General features: G+C 44.6%; 1 protein-coding gene across 2 annotated transcripts in view; it reads left to right on the forward strand.

Moving 5' to 3' along the window:
* LOC108640409 (autism susceptibility gene 2 protein-like) overlaps nucleotides 1-17,482 on the forward strand; it is a 308,558-nt gene that overhangs the window by 160,527 nt on the left and 130,549 nt on the right. For both annotated transcript variants that reach the window (XM_029961324.1, XM_029961325.1), the window contains exon 2: nucleotides 591-800. In XM_029961324.1, coding sequence (XP_029817184.1) covers nucleotides 591-800 — 210 coding nt within the window. The remainder of the gene's footprint in view (nucleotides 1-590; nucleotides 801-17,482) is intronic.

A 17,482-nucleotide genomic window follows, 5' to 3' on the forward strand; every position in this document is an offset into this window, starting at 1 on the left:
ACATTGATTCTGAGGGTTAAAGGGTCAGTAACAAAGTTTTCAAATACAAGCTGCTTGTTTGTGCACTTTTCACCCCCCTCCCTGAGATTTGGAAATCTACTGCTTAAGTCAGGCTTGAGGGAAACATCCCCTTAAGTCAATGGAGATTCATTGGCCCTAACTGGATTTAGGTCAGCTCGTGCCTTGGCTTGTCAAATACAAGAAATAATAAGAATAAATATGAAAATGGAGCATTGTTTAAATCAAAGCAGATTGGTAATTTAAACATTATAAACATATGATGTCTTCTGAATGTGTGTTCACCTGATGCATGAGATGTTTCGGAGAATTGTGAGGTTGATGGTATGAACCTCAAGGAGGATATGTTTGCTTCTGTGCTCTCACTTCACCTGACCGACTTCATTTTGCGTTTGCCTGTGAAGTGGTTAGAGAACATCAGTGAAGGCTGGGTTTTTTTCCTTTTCTGGTGACTGTAGTGTTGCCTCTAGAATTCTTTGCTGGTCACTTGGAATTGCTGCTTCAGGAGGGTAAGCAAATCAGAGCTGTGGCTTAACGGCTGTCTTTTTCTCTCCCTCCTTCTCCCTCTGCAGAAGGACGTAGCTCTGAAACCTCAGGAACGTGTGGAGAAGAGACAGAACCCTCTAGCCAAGAAGAAACGGGAAGCACTTACCAATGGGCTGTCGTACCCTCCCAAAAAGAACAGACTCCACCACCACCAGTACAGCTCCGACCGGGAAAATGACCGTAACCTGTGCCAGCACCTCGGGAAAAGGAAGAAATTACCCAAGGGCCTCAGACAGGTGGGACACAAGTCACCTGCTGCGGGGAGGGAGGGCTTTGGCTCTTGGCACATGGTAGGTAGAAGCCAATTCCTCATTTTGTGGGATCACTTATTTGAATCCTTTGGTGGTTGTTTTGTTCTCAGGCTCTCGGGTGGCACTCGGTGCTGTGTCCTGCCAGTGCAGGAGATGGGCTGAGCAGGTGGATTGATGGTGGAGCTGATCTGATTAATAAATGTGCAAGGCTTGGGAGAGCTTTCCACAGGCTGGCTGTGAGGATATCAGGGCAAACAAATGTGGTCTCTCTGTTACACTGCAAGGCCAACTTTGTCCTATAAATATGCATTCTAGTCTCTAGACTTTGTTCAGGGAAGCACAAGACCCCTCTGAATGCCAAGGGCAAGGTGAGGTAATTGCAAGAAGGGCAACTGTTCATCAAGGCAAAGCTCTGAGACTGATTAAATGTGAGGAGCTCGTTTGTAGGGTGTCAGTGGCACTGGTTCTGCTCCTCTGGGTTACTCAGAACCTGCCCTAAGCAAGAACTTCTGCCTTCCCAGCAGTGTTGTTCCCTTCCAGGGTAGCTGTGGCACACATGTGGCAAGAGTGAGCAGGTCACATCCAGGCTTGCAAAGCCTGAGGCTGGAAACATTGGGTTCTTCTTCATGACTGTGCAGTGTCGTGTTTGCTATGTTTTTTAAAAAAGAAGAAAGTGTGACAAGTGTGATTTCTATGATGCAGATGCAGAAAAAAGAGGTAATAGTAAAAAGGTCAGCTTTTGCCTACATTTGAGTCATGTTTATGAGCCTTGAACCAAAATTTACATGTCTAATGGGGATGGTTGATATTTGGAATCATTTTTCATCCTCGTTTAGTGCAAACCAAACGTTGCTTTGCGGAGAAACTTGTAGAAAATAGTGAGAATTCACTGCTTCTCATTTTGTGAGCTCAGGGAAATGGAAGGAACATTGAGGATGACAAGTATGCTGACTTGTATTCAATTTTGATATTCAGAGTTACAGAAGCTGGGAAAAAATAGGTTTTCATGATGATTTTTAAGCCTACACTGTCTATAGAAGTAAAATCAGAGATTATACAGTACTTCAGCAGAGCACACAAATTGTAAAAATGCCTATTCTACACTACCACAGCTGTTAAAGGTATTTCTTCTAATTTAATTTTACTTGATATTTCAAAGGGAGGTGGGGAAAACTCTTCAGGATAGTTGATGCAATGGTTATGTTGTAAACAGGTATTGAAGGTTGCTGTGTTTCCTTGACTGTTTCCTGTGTCTGTTCTGGTTTGGTCTGTCAGATGGTAAATGGACCTGCTTTGGGCAGGAGGAACTGGCCTCTGTAGAACTGACTTTTTGCATTGTTTGACTCCTCTGGTGTGGCCTATTGTCAGGTGGAGCCTTTCTGCCCGGAATTTCAGCTATGAAGGAAATCAGCCTCACTGCTGATGGAGGTTATTTGTGAGGTTATGTTTTTTGGAGTAAATATACACTGTCTTGGAAGGTAATGAGTTGACAAATGTCATGGAAAATGCTCTTTTCCTTTGAGCTGATAAATCTGAGTACCCTGACTAATTCCTGAGGGATCAGACTGAGAGGAAATAAAATATCTTGCTCAATATAAATTTAATACATTTGGGAGGGGTGTAGCTCCTCAGATACGAGCATTTTAGTCTCATGAACAGTGTAGGTGCTGACAGACCTATGAGGCTTTGGCACTTAGACATGGAAAAAAGATGTCATGGAAAAGACTATAAAGTTCTTTGGAGAGGCATGCCCACCACTTTTATAGAGAGAGTTTGTGGTAAGCATTTTCTGTCTTCTTTCAAGACAAATGGTGCAGACCTCAAAAGAAGGAGGAGAGTGATAAGTTCTGAGGGTGATTTTCCCTGATAATGTTACACTTTTCCTCCTCGAGTGACTCTTGGCTGCACACCTTGGGTTGCTTTCCCCATCCAGGTCCATCCCACTGAATTCCTGGGCTCTTGGAGGGGAAGTAGAGTTGATTGTCAACCTTCTCAGATGGCAACAATCCAAGAACTGGGGCCACTGTGGTTTGTGCTTGACACAGTAGGAGTGTCCAGAGCCATTTAAAGTTCAGGAGACTTCTGGATGTATATGGTGTCCTATACTAGGGCGATGTATTTTATATATAAATAATTTATCCTGCCTCTCCTGTCCCTGGGGGAATCCTGAATTGCCACATGTGAATACTGTAACTGGGTGGCAGGATGCAATCCTAATGCAGTCCCTTGCCTTCCTGTGCTGGCATAAGACCTTGGCTGCAGTCTGTCCCTGCTGGGAGATGTTTTATACCTGGAGATCTTGTTTGTAGTTTCCCCAGTGGTGGACAGTCCTGGTGGATATTCTTTTCTGTGAAATCTGTTATCTGCTGGAAGTAACTCTCACTGCAGGATTTAGGGTATGAAGCTCCCTCGTCAAACAGATTTAGTTGAAGTCAGCTATTGAAAGCACTGCTAATTAGTTTTCAGAGAAAATCCTTGCAGTGTTCATGCAGGTATTTATCCAGCTCTGCTGAAATGCCTACAGGTTTATTGAAATCCAGAAAATGTGAAACTGTAGGTTAATTAAGGCTCATATTTTACTAGCGAGAAGACTTTTGAACTCTGCTTTGTGAGCTTTTATAAATGTACTTATTAAATGCCTCAAGGAAATTTTAGTTGGCATTAAGCAAACATAAGACTCATCAGAATATTTCTCCAGCGTCTTAAATTTAATTTCCTTTACGTTAATTGGTGGTGGCATGTTTTTATATGTTTTCTGTAAAAATCATTTGGAAATCTTAAAGTGAACATTTTTAAACTAGTAAAATGGTGGCAAACATTTTTAAATGGATTTTAATGAGTTTTTATTCCTTGAGGTCTGAGCACAGTGGGGTATACCAGGAAACAATGAGTTTTCAGGGCAGAAGGAGTGTTGAGAGTATTCTGATAATGAGAGGGAAGGATCTTTGTTCAGTGGGTGTGTCTTTTGGAAAGAGCAGAAGACACTGACTTTTGCTACCTCCACCATTTCCTTCATTGTTTTGTTCATCTGCTGGGAGATTCTTGCATCTTCTTGCAGAAAAGGATCGTCTCTGGAAATGCTTCTAAACCAGCAAGGGGTCTTAGCTGACTATGTCTGTATGAGAGCTGCTGGGTTCTGCCTGCACCACCTGATCCCAAAGACACTTGCAGAATATCAAATCCCAATCCCAGATACCGTGTGACGGCAGGGAAGGAGACAAATGGTAATAAATAAAGGGTGGATGATGAATAAAGGGAATAAAACTCATGATGGAGAGATGAATTAGGAGGTAAATTTTAATGAGATAAAGGCAAAATGGGAAGCAGCAAAAGGTACCCCACTGGCTCTGGCAGCCATCAGCTACAAGCATTATAAACTATTAGCTTTCACCTCGTAGTGCATTACATGGATCAATTAAGGGGGAGGGAGGGAAGGACTGAAGCTGTCAGGATTAAGTCCACGATCTCCTTGGCAGCCTCACCCCGAATTTATACATCTTACATTTGAGACTGCTTTTGGTGGCTGATCTGAGTGGCCATCACTGTGCCCTGCCATTGTGGCTCGTGAGCATCGTGTCATTAATTGTGCTGTGGATTCAGGGACAGCACACTTGGTGCCTTAGTGCAGCAAACCCGTGGTGTGGAGGGTGTGATGAGCGTTTAATCACACCCACAGCCAGAGTGGCTTTTGCAGGCTCTCAGACAAGCCCATACCTGACAGGTAATGGGAGCATAGCGGGAGGTGGGTGTTTGCTCCCTGGGCTGTGGTGACAGTGGTCGGGACGGGAGCAGATGGGTTTGATTGTCACCGGCAGTGTGAGCCCGGGGAGAGCTGCCTGTGGTGACAAGCGATTTACAATGTGCTATTTACAGTTTGGGTTTGCAGTCTCTCAATGACATCTGAGTGCTCTTTAGCAACTGCTTTCATTACTGCTTTTCTAAGAGCTGCTAATTGAAAATGAAATTGTGGGTGGGCTTTGGGAGTGCCATAGCAGCTACAAGTATTATACACAGCCATGGAGAACTGCTTCATTCCATTGACTCCCTACTTGTAGCTCTGTGCAAGGGAAAAAAGGGGTATCTATTTGTGCAGTGTAAGGTCAGACACCTTGGAAATCCTGCCTCCAGCATGCATGCACCCAGAGTGAGTGGTAAAGGTTTGAATCTCCTTGTACACAGCTGCTGGGATTCGGGATTACTTCACTGGCAGCCAGTGGATTTTGGTGACTAAAAAACTTCTGAAGATCAGGACAGTACCTGGGCCATGAAATAGCTCGTGCGGGGCAACAGAGGGGTCTGGAAGCCATGCAGGGGTGTTTGGGCTGGTTTTGCACTGTTGGGGGTCTGGTTTTGTATGAAGCAACAGGAAACATCTCTACCAACTCCCAGAGTGTGGGACAAAGTCATGTGCCGTGGGAGTGGTTCCAGCCACAATCAGGTCAGCAGGGATATGGCCATGTACTGATGGAAATGGAGATAATGGTTCCATTCTGTCTGTAAAGAGACAAGTTGTTTGGTTTAGGTTTTTTTGTTCTTCATTTCAATTTCAAAATACTGGCACAACCACTTTGAAATGACTGGATTTGCTGTTTGTGTTGCAGCCTATACAGTGTGGTTTTATTCTGTGCAAGTGTTGCCAAAAGTCTGAAGGCACCCCCAGCAAGTGTCACCAGCAACAGGACTTGAGGGGCCACTGGTTTAATGGAACTCTATCTGCTTGGTGTTGGTGTCGTGACACTCAAGGCATTGTTTATTAATCTACCATATTAAACAACATTTAATTAGAAAAAGAAACGATTAAATTATGAAAAAATCAGATTGCAGCGCTGAAAGAATAGAAAGGGCCATATCCAGATAACTGTGCTTTGAGGTTACATCACAGCATGAGTGGGTGTAGCGATACAGTGGGAGAAGATACTCATGTGATAAAGGGAGATGGGTAGATCTGGGCTTTGAGGAGGATTTATAAGATGGAAAAGGGGAAAGTGAAGCAATGGGGCTTTGTGCAGGTGTAGACTGGGCTCTGTGGGGGTTTGGAGGGGTATATATTACACAAGGGTGTGCACGTGGAGGGCTGTGCCCAGGGAGGGGGTCTGTTGTGTGAATGAACATCATCTGTCTCTGCTAATGTTCAGCTCAGTGTCCTCCAGTCTGCCTCAGTGCTGTGAAACATTGAGTGCTTTACACTGGCCGTGGGTAATTCCATCCTTGGAAGGCCCTGTGCTGTATTTTCCCACATGCACAGTGTGTGGGTTCCTGTGTGTGACAGGGCCTGTGCTGAAGGCTGGGCTGCTGTTCAGTTGCCCCTCTCGTTTCCCTCTCAGAAACTGCCACTGGTGACAAACAGTGCTTGAATTACAAGCATTTTGTGATTCTCGACTGCTGTTCTCCTCTGATCAGAGGCCACAGAAATCTCCAGCTGCACTTAACCCGCAGTCACCGCATCCAGTGCGTCAGCTGTGAAGGCACCCAGCTGCTCCAAAGCATCCAAACAACTTCTGGGCCCTGATAATATATAATTGAGCTCAATGGGCACAGAAAAGATTGTTGTTCTCTGCAGAAAGCACTGAAAAATGATGTGTGGCTTCGTGTGCCCGTTGTTCCGCACGGCACATCCCCCCCCCCGGGCCTGACAAAGCTCCTGAGCAGGCACTTTGGATTCCATGAAAACACACACACACAGAACCAGGCACGTCCTGGGAAATCCAGGGCCATTGAGAAAGCCACGTGTGCCACAGGGAGGCAGCTTCCCGAGCGAGGCAGGGCTGTGCTCGGAGCCAACACCTGCATCCATTGATCAGCCCCACCGGAGAGCTGCCACTTCACCCGGGCTCTGCCTGCAGTGACGTGTCACAGGCGGCCCCCCCTTATAATCACCAGCTTCACCTGCAATTTTTCAATAAGCTATTGAATTATACCTCTCTAAATGATATACTGCGAATCCAGCGGGTCCTAATTACTAATGATGGTTCTGAAAGACTTTCATTTGACTGTAATTAGGTTTGCAAGCAATCAGCTGCCCTTATCAGGATTGGAAACACATATAATGTAAAATACAGGCTGGTGGGAACGGAGTGTTTTCCTAAAAGGAGGAGGGAAAAGGAAGATGTTTTATTAGCAGAAGTTGTGACATATTTTAACACCTTGAAAACATTATGTGTGAAATTAATTCTGTTCAGTATTATACCATCTGGCAATGTTATTGTTCTGTATATATTGCCATGTAAAGTGTGCTTTTTTCGTCTGGGTACAAGCCTGTGTTTGAAATAGGAATCATGAGTCAAATTGATTACTAAGGATGTTCTCCCTGCTAGATGGCTTAAAAATACATATTGGGAAATCCTATGGACTCAAAATGGCTTCTCCATGGAGAGCTTCCCTTACAGAGCTGATGAGGTTGGAAGAAAATGGCCTTGTTTTTGCCATGCCCCTGTCCTGTGAAGGAGTGCATGTGCTCAAAGGTAAGAGGAACTCTATCCAGGTATTGTTTACTGATGCTGAAGTAGAAAATGCCTGTATCTTACACTCAGTACCGTGATAATTGTTGAACAGTATCTCCTGGTTTGATCCCGTCTGTGCAGCTCGGAGCCTGCTGTGTGTTGGCAGCTCCAGGCACAGAGAGTCTCCAGCTGTAGATGCAGAAGAATATAAGCTTGAAACTTGGTTATAGGCTGGTGTTTGCCCCCTCTGGCTAAAATATCAGCTGTTGGGCAGCGTGGATTGTCTCTTAACCAGGACTCACCACTGACGTGGTGACCAGTGTGATTATTGTGGTAGTGTCAGTTCTGGATGGTAGAGCTTGTACAGCCAAGGGAGAGTGTGGAAGAACTTGGGCCATATCTGGAAACAGGAATAAATGGTGGGATGTTAATACCTCCCATGTTTTACTGAAGATGATGGTGTGAGCTGATCATCCCTGGGCTGTGGCAGAGGAAGGGCTTCTCTGCCTCCTCTGTTGCTGTTGTGCTGTGTGTGCTCAGCCTTGCAAGGAAATGAACAGTGTTGGCATGTTTTGATTTCTAACACAAATGGTGCCACTCTTTGTGCTCTGCCCTGCTGCATCTCCCTTTGTCTTTTGGCTTCAGTTTACTCAGCTGTGAGATGGAGTTGCCAGAGATGTCACCCCCCTGTTACCTGACCAGGTAATGCTGCTGGGAGAAAGTGCCCCTGTGTTCACCACCCACCCAGTTCACCCAGTGTGACAGAAAGGCCCGGCAGACTCCAAACTGAAAAAAGAAGATTAGTGGCTTTTGGGTTAGCCTAATTATATTAATCAATTAGATATCCTGAGAATTTTAGTAAAAAAAATTTTCCTCTGCACAGAGCAGTTATTGTCTCTCAGGATTATCTTTTTTCTTTTAATGTTGGCACCCTACTTTAATTGAAAACTTAAATGATTGTCAGAGGTGCTGGAAAGTGAACCATATTTTAAATGTGCAATGCAATCAATTGCTGTCTTAAAAGTTTCCATGCATGTTACCAGTAAAGAATTAAACAAAAAATTAATTTTGACTGACTCTGCCTGGAGATAAATTAAACTCTAGCATAAGTGATATAAGAGAGTATAATAAAGTGAGCATTTTGAATTAAAAAAAAAGAAATCATGCAGAACTTTTTTTTTTTTTGTATTCTAGAAATAAATTTAAGCCAAGACTTGTAACCTAGAGGTTTGCCCATGGATTAAGTGGAAGCAGAGAAATTCTTCCTCAGATTTGTTACGAAAAATTGGAGTGTTGATTAGGCCTTTGTAACCTTAGGTCCAGCTCCTGAGTGCTCTAACCCCATGGACTCAGGGGCACGGACAAAGGCCATGGGCTTGAAAAATGCGTGGGGACACTTTTAAAGTGTCAGTGAACGGCACTCAGAGGAACTGTTCCCTTCCCAAGGGGTGTGGAAGGCTCCCTTGTTCAGCCTTTGCAAGGGGAAGCAGCAGTTCCTTGAACTGGGTGAGTTACTTTCCTATCTCTGGTTGGACTAAAGGCAGCACTGCTGGTTTTTTAGCTCGTTCCAGCCCCTCTGATGTGGAGGGAGGTTCTGTGACCATCCTGGGTCTGAACAGCTGCATTCTGGTCTCGGGTCTGTCCACAGTGGGAAGCCAAGGCAGGGGGATGGCAGTGCCTGGGGAAGCCCTGGGGAATTCCAGGACTCAGCTCACACAATTGCTTTCATGGTCTGCAGGGCTTTGGGATGCCACTGTGGAGTTTCTGCGCCTTCCCTGGATTTAGCCTGGCAGTGGCTGTGGAGGGGATTCTCTGACCTGTGTCCCCAGAGGTGTCACTGCATTGCTGGAAGGAACAGTGTGCAGTACTAAACCTTCTGCTATTTATTGCATTTTGGCAAAAAATGGCCTGTGTATAAAGCTCAGAAAAATTATGGATAATCTTCCTCAACCCTGAGGAGGTTGTTCCCTACTTTTTGGGGTTTCACAAGTCATAATGTCACAATTCTCTAAAATCAAACCATTTTAATTTGTGCCCAAACCCACTGAAATGGAACAAACTTTTAAATCTGAGTCCCCGTTTCCTATGTGTAACCCTTTACCAACAGTAGATGAGCTTTATGCACTAGGAAAGCCTCCTTTGTTATTAGCAAAAACGTGCCACAGCTGTATTTTTTTTCGCTGAGCTTGCTGTACTCTTGAATAATTCCAAGGGATATTTTGAATCAAAGGGAGTTGAAGAACACAGTGTGGCCATTATTGTGTAAGGCCACAACTCCTAAAACAGACAAAAGAAACTTCTCCTTTTGTTCTTATCTTTCCTTGGAACAATTTTCTCTGCTCAATATTAAAATACAGTTAGGTTCTATGAGCAAAAATGACAGTCACCCTTAAGAAAAAGTTACCATTGCTAAACAGGAATAAATATTTTTACAGTAGATCAACTGCAAAATTATTCTGGTTTTGAGTTTCCAGTGCTGTGGGAAGTTTGTCTCTAATACTGGCAACACCATACAGGCTATGAAAAAATCCCTACTCCTGGTGTGTCTAATTTCCCGTTTTTTAATAATCAGTGTAGGAGCAGTTTCAGATTTGTCTGTCTGTACTGTATCAGCTGATGGAAAGGTCATTGGAATGAGTCACTCTATTGTGACTGACTTTCCTGAAGAAGTCCCAAAGTCTTAGCAAAGTCCCCCCTTTAGTCAGGAGAGTGCACGAGCCTGTTCCTGGCCATGGGGTCTGCCTTCTTCCACTATGGGGCTCTGTGAGCAGCTGTTTTCAAATTATGGAATTCTCCACTTTCTCCAGTTAAAGAAGAATTCTATTACAGTTTAATACCAGATCCTTCTAGAATGGAAGACACCAGAAGACTCTGTTCTCTGTAGTCCAGCAAAACAAAGACATAGGAATAGGCTGTTGGTCTTTCTAGATCTGTCCATGTGTGAACATCCTGAGACATCAGATCTATTTAAGGTAAAGTTTGACAAAATAGGGCATAGGTGTAAACTAGAGCAGGAAGTTAAGCTTTCAACCCAAAGCCTAGTGAGATCCTGCAAGAAACTGTGGGAGAGAGAAGAAGGAAGATAATTGGTTTGCAGGCACAAATTGATTTAGATCACATAAAAAGAAAAAGCTAAATGCATTAAAGTCTCTGACTGCAAAGAGCTGAATCACTGAAGTTGCCTTCCCAGGTAGTGGAGTTACAAACAGATGTAGAAACCCATGGCTTAAGAAAGAAGAGTCGAGTTCCCTCTCATGCAACTCTTCTGCATCAACAGAGAAACGAGAGAAAACCCCACATTTGCTCATAAAATGCTGTCAGGCCTAAGCCCAGCTGTCCCTGCTAACCGGGACCCCGGGCTCAAGTCCTCAAATCAATAAAAATAGTACAGCTGAAAATGAGTGTAGAACTGGAAGCTGATGTTTGACACTTTTTCTTTGAGATTTCAGGTTGGCTTTTTCTAAATATTTCAATAAAAATATTTCGATCACAAACCAGGTGGATTTTGTCCTAGCCATAGGATGAAGAAGACCTTCAGTACATGAACTTTCTTCCTGGTACTTTTAGTTGTGGCAACTATGCTCATCATTTCCTTTTGAACAGCTTTTACTCTGATCTAATAGAACAAAGAAATCTCCTACTTTCTTAACTAAAAATAAAATCAAGTGCCCAAGGCAGGCAGAGGGTTAATAAAAATGAAAATTCTGTTAAAATTACTAATCAATCTATTTAATGTTTTATGGTCTCCCCTCTCCCAAACACATGTTCTTTTCTTGTAAAGCACCTTATTACTTCCTGCTTGTTTACCAGCTTTTAGCAAGTCAAGCAGCATTCAAATTGCTTTGATGTTAATTATAGAAGCTGTTCAATAGGGCTTGCTAGGTGAAGGAAAATAGTTCCTATGTGTAAGAAAATAAATTAATATCCAGACAAGTACTCTCTGCCTTGGTTCTAAAGAAGGAAATGACAGGATACTGATGACTTAGCGTTGTGTTGTCAAATAAAAGCTATATTTGTGTGGCACGCTGCTCTCAGTTTGCAAGATTTGATATTAGTTGCCTTCAGTTCTCTTGATGATACAGAACAATGTGCTGAGGACTGATCCTCCTTACTGTAAAAGGAGTGAGTTTCAATATCTCTGGTGCCAAAGTAAAAGGTTCTAGAAGCAGGGATTTTACCTTTTGCCAGAAGCTGTTAATGAGCCCCTGGGATGTTGGGTTATCCCAGCTGGTCCAGCTGTCCTGCTCTGGACCTTGGCCCAGCCTGAGCTGCACTTACTCTGCTCAGTTCAGGTGCATTGACATTTTAGCTGTAGCTCAGTTTGGGGATCTACAAAAAATACTCTTTCAGTGTAGAAGAACGTGGAGCTGTCACTGAATGAACTGCCCTGTGTGCAGGTCCAGGCACTCAGTGTCCAGCCATGACCCCTGGGAGAGCCCTTGGCCAGGGGGAACCAGGGACCAGGACCTGCTGTGGTCTCTGCCAAGCCCCAGCCTCATTTCCCCATGTTTCTCCTGTACAGAAATTGTGTTTGATCATGAGGAACTTGTCTACCAATTCCCAATCAAGGCATAAAGGTTTAACTGGAGAATTTGTGCAGTGTTTGGAGATGTCCAGATGAAAGGTTCGGTACCTGTGTGATAAATGATTGTTGATAATCTCTGCCACAAAGAGCTGTAGCCAGTGCAGGTGACTGGAGTTTGTGTTGAATGACTGGGGAGCAGCTCCAGGAAGTGAAGCAAACCTTTAGCTTATTAGTGGCTTTGTATTTATAAATTAATAACACTACACAGAGGGAAGCTGGATTGTGTATTGTTACAAAATGCCTTGGAAAGATCTGAAGTCAGATTTATGGTCTGATGTTTCCTGTAAGAACTGCAGTGTTTTCCATGATGGAAAGAGTTTATTTTCAGTATTAAGGTTTGTGCTTCCAATGTTTTAAATGAACCTGTGCTTTAATATGCAATAAATACTGAAAATGACCCCCTCAAACTTTATTCATTATCATCATGGTATATTTTGATATAATGATTACTGGTGGGCTGTTACTGGTCTAAAGCAAGGACCGGAGGGTGTGTGGTTTCCATTGTCATGAGATTTTTGTACTATTTTAGAGTGATCATAAAGCATTTCCAGGAGTGGAACTGTATGAGACTGTAATACTGCATGGGAGGAAAGAGATCTTACCTATCAATAGCAATGCAAGGCTTGTAATTTTAAGTCTTTCTAATTTAAATCATGAAAATCTGTTTTTCATGAATAATTCAGAGCTCTGATTTAGTAGAATTATTTCCAGCCCATGTATATTAAGCAGCCAACCTGCTATGCCAGCTCTGTTTTCAGACACTGTTGATGGGGGGTTTCTCTTTCCTGCAGAAATGATCATCTTTGTCTGTTAGAAAATAAAGCTGCTGTGGTATTTTGTCCTTTTGATTGCTCGAGGATTTTTCTTTAAACCTCGTAGGCTAAAATTCAAGCTGAAGAAAAATAAACCCCTTACTACAGGAGCTCCTAGAATTCAATTTGGAGAGAGTAAACCTTGTACTATATCCATTAGGAAAATGGCAGTATTCTTCCATTTCCTGATGTTATTCAATTACTTACCCCGCTTCCTGCTTTTAGCGTAAACTGTATATTTTAGCTCATGACCTTTGACAGCAAATTGAATCAGAAGTGGAGATGCAATGAAAGTTGGGGTTTTTTTAAAGACTCTTTAAAAGCATAGATGTGTAGGAAATTTGGGGATTTGTTTTGTTGTTGTGTTGTTTGGTTTTTGTTTGTTTTGTTTTGTTTTTTAATAAGCCTTGCTGTGGATTTTGTAATATAATGCATTTTGCTTGGAAAAAAGGAAATTGTAGTTAATGTCCTTCCTCCCTTGCCCTGGAGAAAGCACAGCCTGCATAGCTGCTCTTGCTAGTGCCTGCCTGCTGAAATTAGCATTGCATATTTTTGTTAATACCAATAAAAGTGGAGTTTGTTTAATTTAGAATCAAACCCTTGTTTGGATTGGATTAGCACTTTAAGAAAAATATTTAACTTGTAAAGTGATGCAACACAGGTCGATTTAATCTTTAGCTCCTCCAAGATTGTAGCTCATTTGCAAGCTTTAGATCATACTATTTCCCTTACACTTGTGAATAGTGTTAACACATTACAAAGCCCAAACCAGTGTATTCACCTGAACCTTTCCAACACAAGTACTCCAAACGTACCTAAAACTCTGCTGGAACCATCAAGAATGATGGTGCAGCCCAGCTCAGCCATGTTCCTGATGAAACTGCTCACACATGATGTTCCTGGAGCTTTTCTATTAAATGTTGATATAGAGTTAAGTAGTTTTTAGCTTTATCTGAACAGAATTCCTTCAAGTCACAGTTCCCCCCAAATTCATCATTTTTACTAATCTTGTGTCTTTACACTTTAATGACATTTTGAGGGAAGTAAGAGCCCTTTGGTGTGTTCAGAACTTGCACTTGGATTGAACTTGAACAGAACTTGAATTTAAGAAAGAAAATCAGGAGATGTCTTAAATTTCTTTCTTCTAATGTGAAGCAGTGGAGAGCCCCTTTCCTTGGCTACAGCAGCAGCCTGTCCCTCGCCCCTGCTGTTGCACTGTCTACTTGTACTGGAACTAAAATCTCTTTTTCTACAATCAGTTATACAATGTCAGGTCTGTACACAGGGCTAAGTTGTGTCCTGGTCCCCCCTGGGCCTGTCCTGGGAGAGAGCCTGGCTTTTCTGCACATCCCCATGTGTGGTGGCACCACGTGACCTGGTACCAGAGCGCTGCTGTGTTGTTCTGCGGGCTGTTCCAAGATAACACTGAATTCTTTCTTGTTCTGGCTACAGCAATGCCAAGTGTTTGTTGAACATCTGTCAGTGTGTTCAGATTATTAACCTAACTTCTGCTCGTTTATGTTAATGGAAACATTTGAGCTCCATAACAAGCGAGTATAACAGTTCCTCACGCTCCCAGTCCCGCTGAAATCCAGCTGAGGGGTTGACACAGTCCAAGCCCAACTGGCAAAGTGTTGGCAATGCCTCCTTCAAAAGTGTTGCTGCACTTTGTGCTGCCCACCCTGCAGGGTGGCACAGCTCATCAGTGTATTTATGACTCTAAAGCATCATCATATTTTGGGGCAGATTAGAAAATAAAAGGAAATGGACACCAGAACTGTTTCCAAATTTGCCATCTATACCCAGCCAGGTGTGGGCTGTCCTACTAGTGTGGCGTGTTCCGCGTTGGCTCTCATGTTACTGTGCCCACAGAAGAGCCTTGAGGAGCACAGGGCAGCACATAGCTGGTGAGGGCAGAACCCAGGAGTGCTCCTCTCAGATCTGCCATGGAGGCAGCTCCCTTCAGTCACAGGCTGTGGGATCTGCATCCTTGGAGATTTCCACATCTCCCCTGAGCAGCCTGATCTCTTCTGAATCAGCCTTGCTTAGATGAGGTCACCCCTGAGGGCCCCTCCAACCCAAACTGTTGGGTGTCCCACTGAGCGAGTCATTTCTGGGAACAGAAACTGCTGTCCATGCAGTTATTTGGTGTCTGCCATTGGGCTGTCAGTGTTACACGGATAACAAGAGAGGCTGAAGCCAGCTGAGGGAATGGTCCCTTCAGCTGGGTCTCCAAAGGCCTTTGCTTTAATGTTAGCTCATGGTTTTTGCAAGTTGAACTAAAGGACTGATCTCCTTCTTGGACTGCGTGTAGTCTGCTGGGCAGCAAACTGCACTCAGAGTCATTCTTCCAAGTCCTATAATCTTTTACTACAGATCCCATTAATAAAAGTATTAATTACTCTGTTCTGGAATTAAGATTTCGTAATGAAACCTCAAAAGGAAAACTCAAGCCAGGTTGGCCAAATGTCACGGAACACAAACTTGAGCTGCGAGTAAAATAAAAGTCTGAGTTGCTTTAGGGTTTACGGTTAAAGGAATGTAAAACTTTTCAGCTTGTCCAAGTTTTGACAGAAAACCTTGTAGTACTTGGCAGGCCTGGCTGGGTTTCCTTAAGTGTGAAATGCAAGATAAAACTGGCGACTCAGAGCCAAGCACAACGAAACGAGAAGGTTCTCCTGAAACAAAGAGAAGTGGGAATGCAGAGATTTTTCTCATAGCTCCATGGGGTGCGTGGGCTGGAGCACCCCGAGCATGGCATGGGGGTGCTGTGAGAGGAGGTGCAGCTGGAAGAAACACTTGGTCCAGTGACACGGGGTCGGGGCAGCTGGGGGGCTTGTGCCAGAGGACAATTTACCCCATTTAATTCCTGATTCCTGCAGAGTGAGCAGAGAGTGAGATAAACTCCTGCAGCTTCCCCACTGCCATGGAATGCACAGGGCAGTACCAACCTCCAAGCTGCAGTTAAAAGCTGTTTGGAATACATGTCAAATGTTTCACTTGGATGGGAGGGGAAAGGCAATTTTCTCTCTCTCTGTCCCTCCTTTCACCTTTGAACTGGGACTTAGACAGCCTGTTGGGTGAAATGAAGAACCTTTTTTTCTGTTTTCTATCCAGAAAGTTTTTTTAAGAAACAGGAGTGGTTGTTAAGGTATTGAGGAAGATTTTGCTGACAGCAGATACAGTTGTGTTTGGACATGTGGGGAGTGGGGGAGTCAGCCATTTGGCATTTCTGTCCATCCAATGCACTCCGGAATTGTAATTATTTACAATATTTTTAATGTTTAATTTACTTCAATGCTTAGGGTATTCAATACCCTTTTCAATACTACTTTGACTTCCCTCTTTTTTTCATGTCCTGTTTGAAGTTTTATGCTAACAGGGATGGCTTTGGGTCAGAAGGAGGTAAATAGCAAGTATGGATATATATATTAGATATAAAAAGATAAAAGACCCCTTTTATCTATGATTGGAAGAGTTTAATTTTTTATTTTTAGGCAAGACTTTGTAACTCTTGAGGACATTGTCTTACATCAACAGAAAGCATGCTCGTGCCTATGACAGCAGTTTCGCAGGGTGTCCGTGTGCTTCTGGAGCAGGGAGGAGGACGTGTTTCCACTAACTGTGCTGGAGCAGTTGAATCCCTTGGCATTAACTCTCTGAGTACGATGAATTGCAGCCAGTTTCCTCCACCACCAGGTAATCTCTGCTGAAACATTCTGTAGGGACTTTTGTAGTTGGAACCAGCCCGTAAGGCAGGGAAAACACTGCTCTCGCATCCTTTGGCTTTGCTTATCATAGAATCTTCTGAGTTGGAAGGGACCCACAAGGATCATGGAGTCCGACCCCTGGCCCTGCACAGACACCCCAGAAATCCCACCCTGTCCCAGAGAGCATTGCCCAAACCCTCCCTGAGCTCTGGCAGCCTTGGGGCTGTGCCCACTGCCCTGGGGAGCCTGGGCAGTGCCCAACCAGCCTCTGGGGGAAGAACCTTTGCCTGAGATCCAACCTGAGCCTGCCCTGACACAGCTCCAGCCGTTCCCTCCGGTCCCTGTCGCCGGTCACAGAGAGCAGGGATCGGAGCTGCCCCTCGGAGGAGCCGCAGCCCCGACGGGCTCTGCCCTCAGTGTCCTCCCGCTGAACACACCAAGTGCCCTCAGCTGCTCCTCACACGACCCCTCCAGACCTTTCACCATCCTCGTGTCCCTCTGTGTAACCTGCTCCTTTTCCCCACTTCCTCCTCCTTATTAACACCAATATATTGTGCACAGAATGACAATTCCAGGATGGTTTGGGTTGGAAGGGACCTTAAAGACCATCCCGTTCCACCCCCTGCTATGGGCAGGGACACCTTCCACCAGCCCAGGTTGCTCCAAGCCCTGTCCAACCTGGCCTTGGACACTTCCAGGGATGGGGCAGCCACACTTCCCAGGGATGGGGCAGCCAACCGCTCTTCTTGTGCCCAGGGCCCCCACTCACAGAGCCGCCGATTCTCACTCACGGGGCGGATTCTCCACCTCACAAGGGAGGATTGCTTCTCGCTTCGTCCCGGGCAGTTCCCGTGGTCCCTGTGGGCGGGGGGGGATTTCCTCCGCGTTCCTGTGGGCCGGTTGCGGGGGCTCCCTGCGGGCCGCGCGGGGGAACTGCGGCCCCGCCCGGGCCGGCTCGGGCCGAGGCCTCGCCCCGGCTTTGCTTCCCTTCTGTGTTCCTTCCCTTCCCCACCTCCCCGTTCTGTTTTCCTTTTCCCGTCGCTCTGGAGACAGACTTAGAGAGCTGGGGCTCTTCATCCTGGAGAAGAGAAGGCTCCGGGGAGACCTTAGAGCCCCTTCC

Source organism: Manacus vitellinus, unplaced genomic scaffold, assembly GCF_001715985.3.
Source record: "Manacus vitellinus isolate BGI_N305 unplaced genomic scaffold, ASM171598v3 scaffold_32_pilon, whole genome shotgun sequence".
Taxonomy (NCBI): domain Eukaryota; kingdom Metazoa; phylum Chordata; class Aves; order Passeriformes; family Pipridae; genus Manacus; species Manacus vitellinus.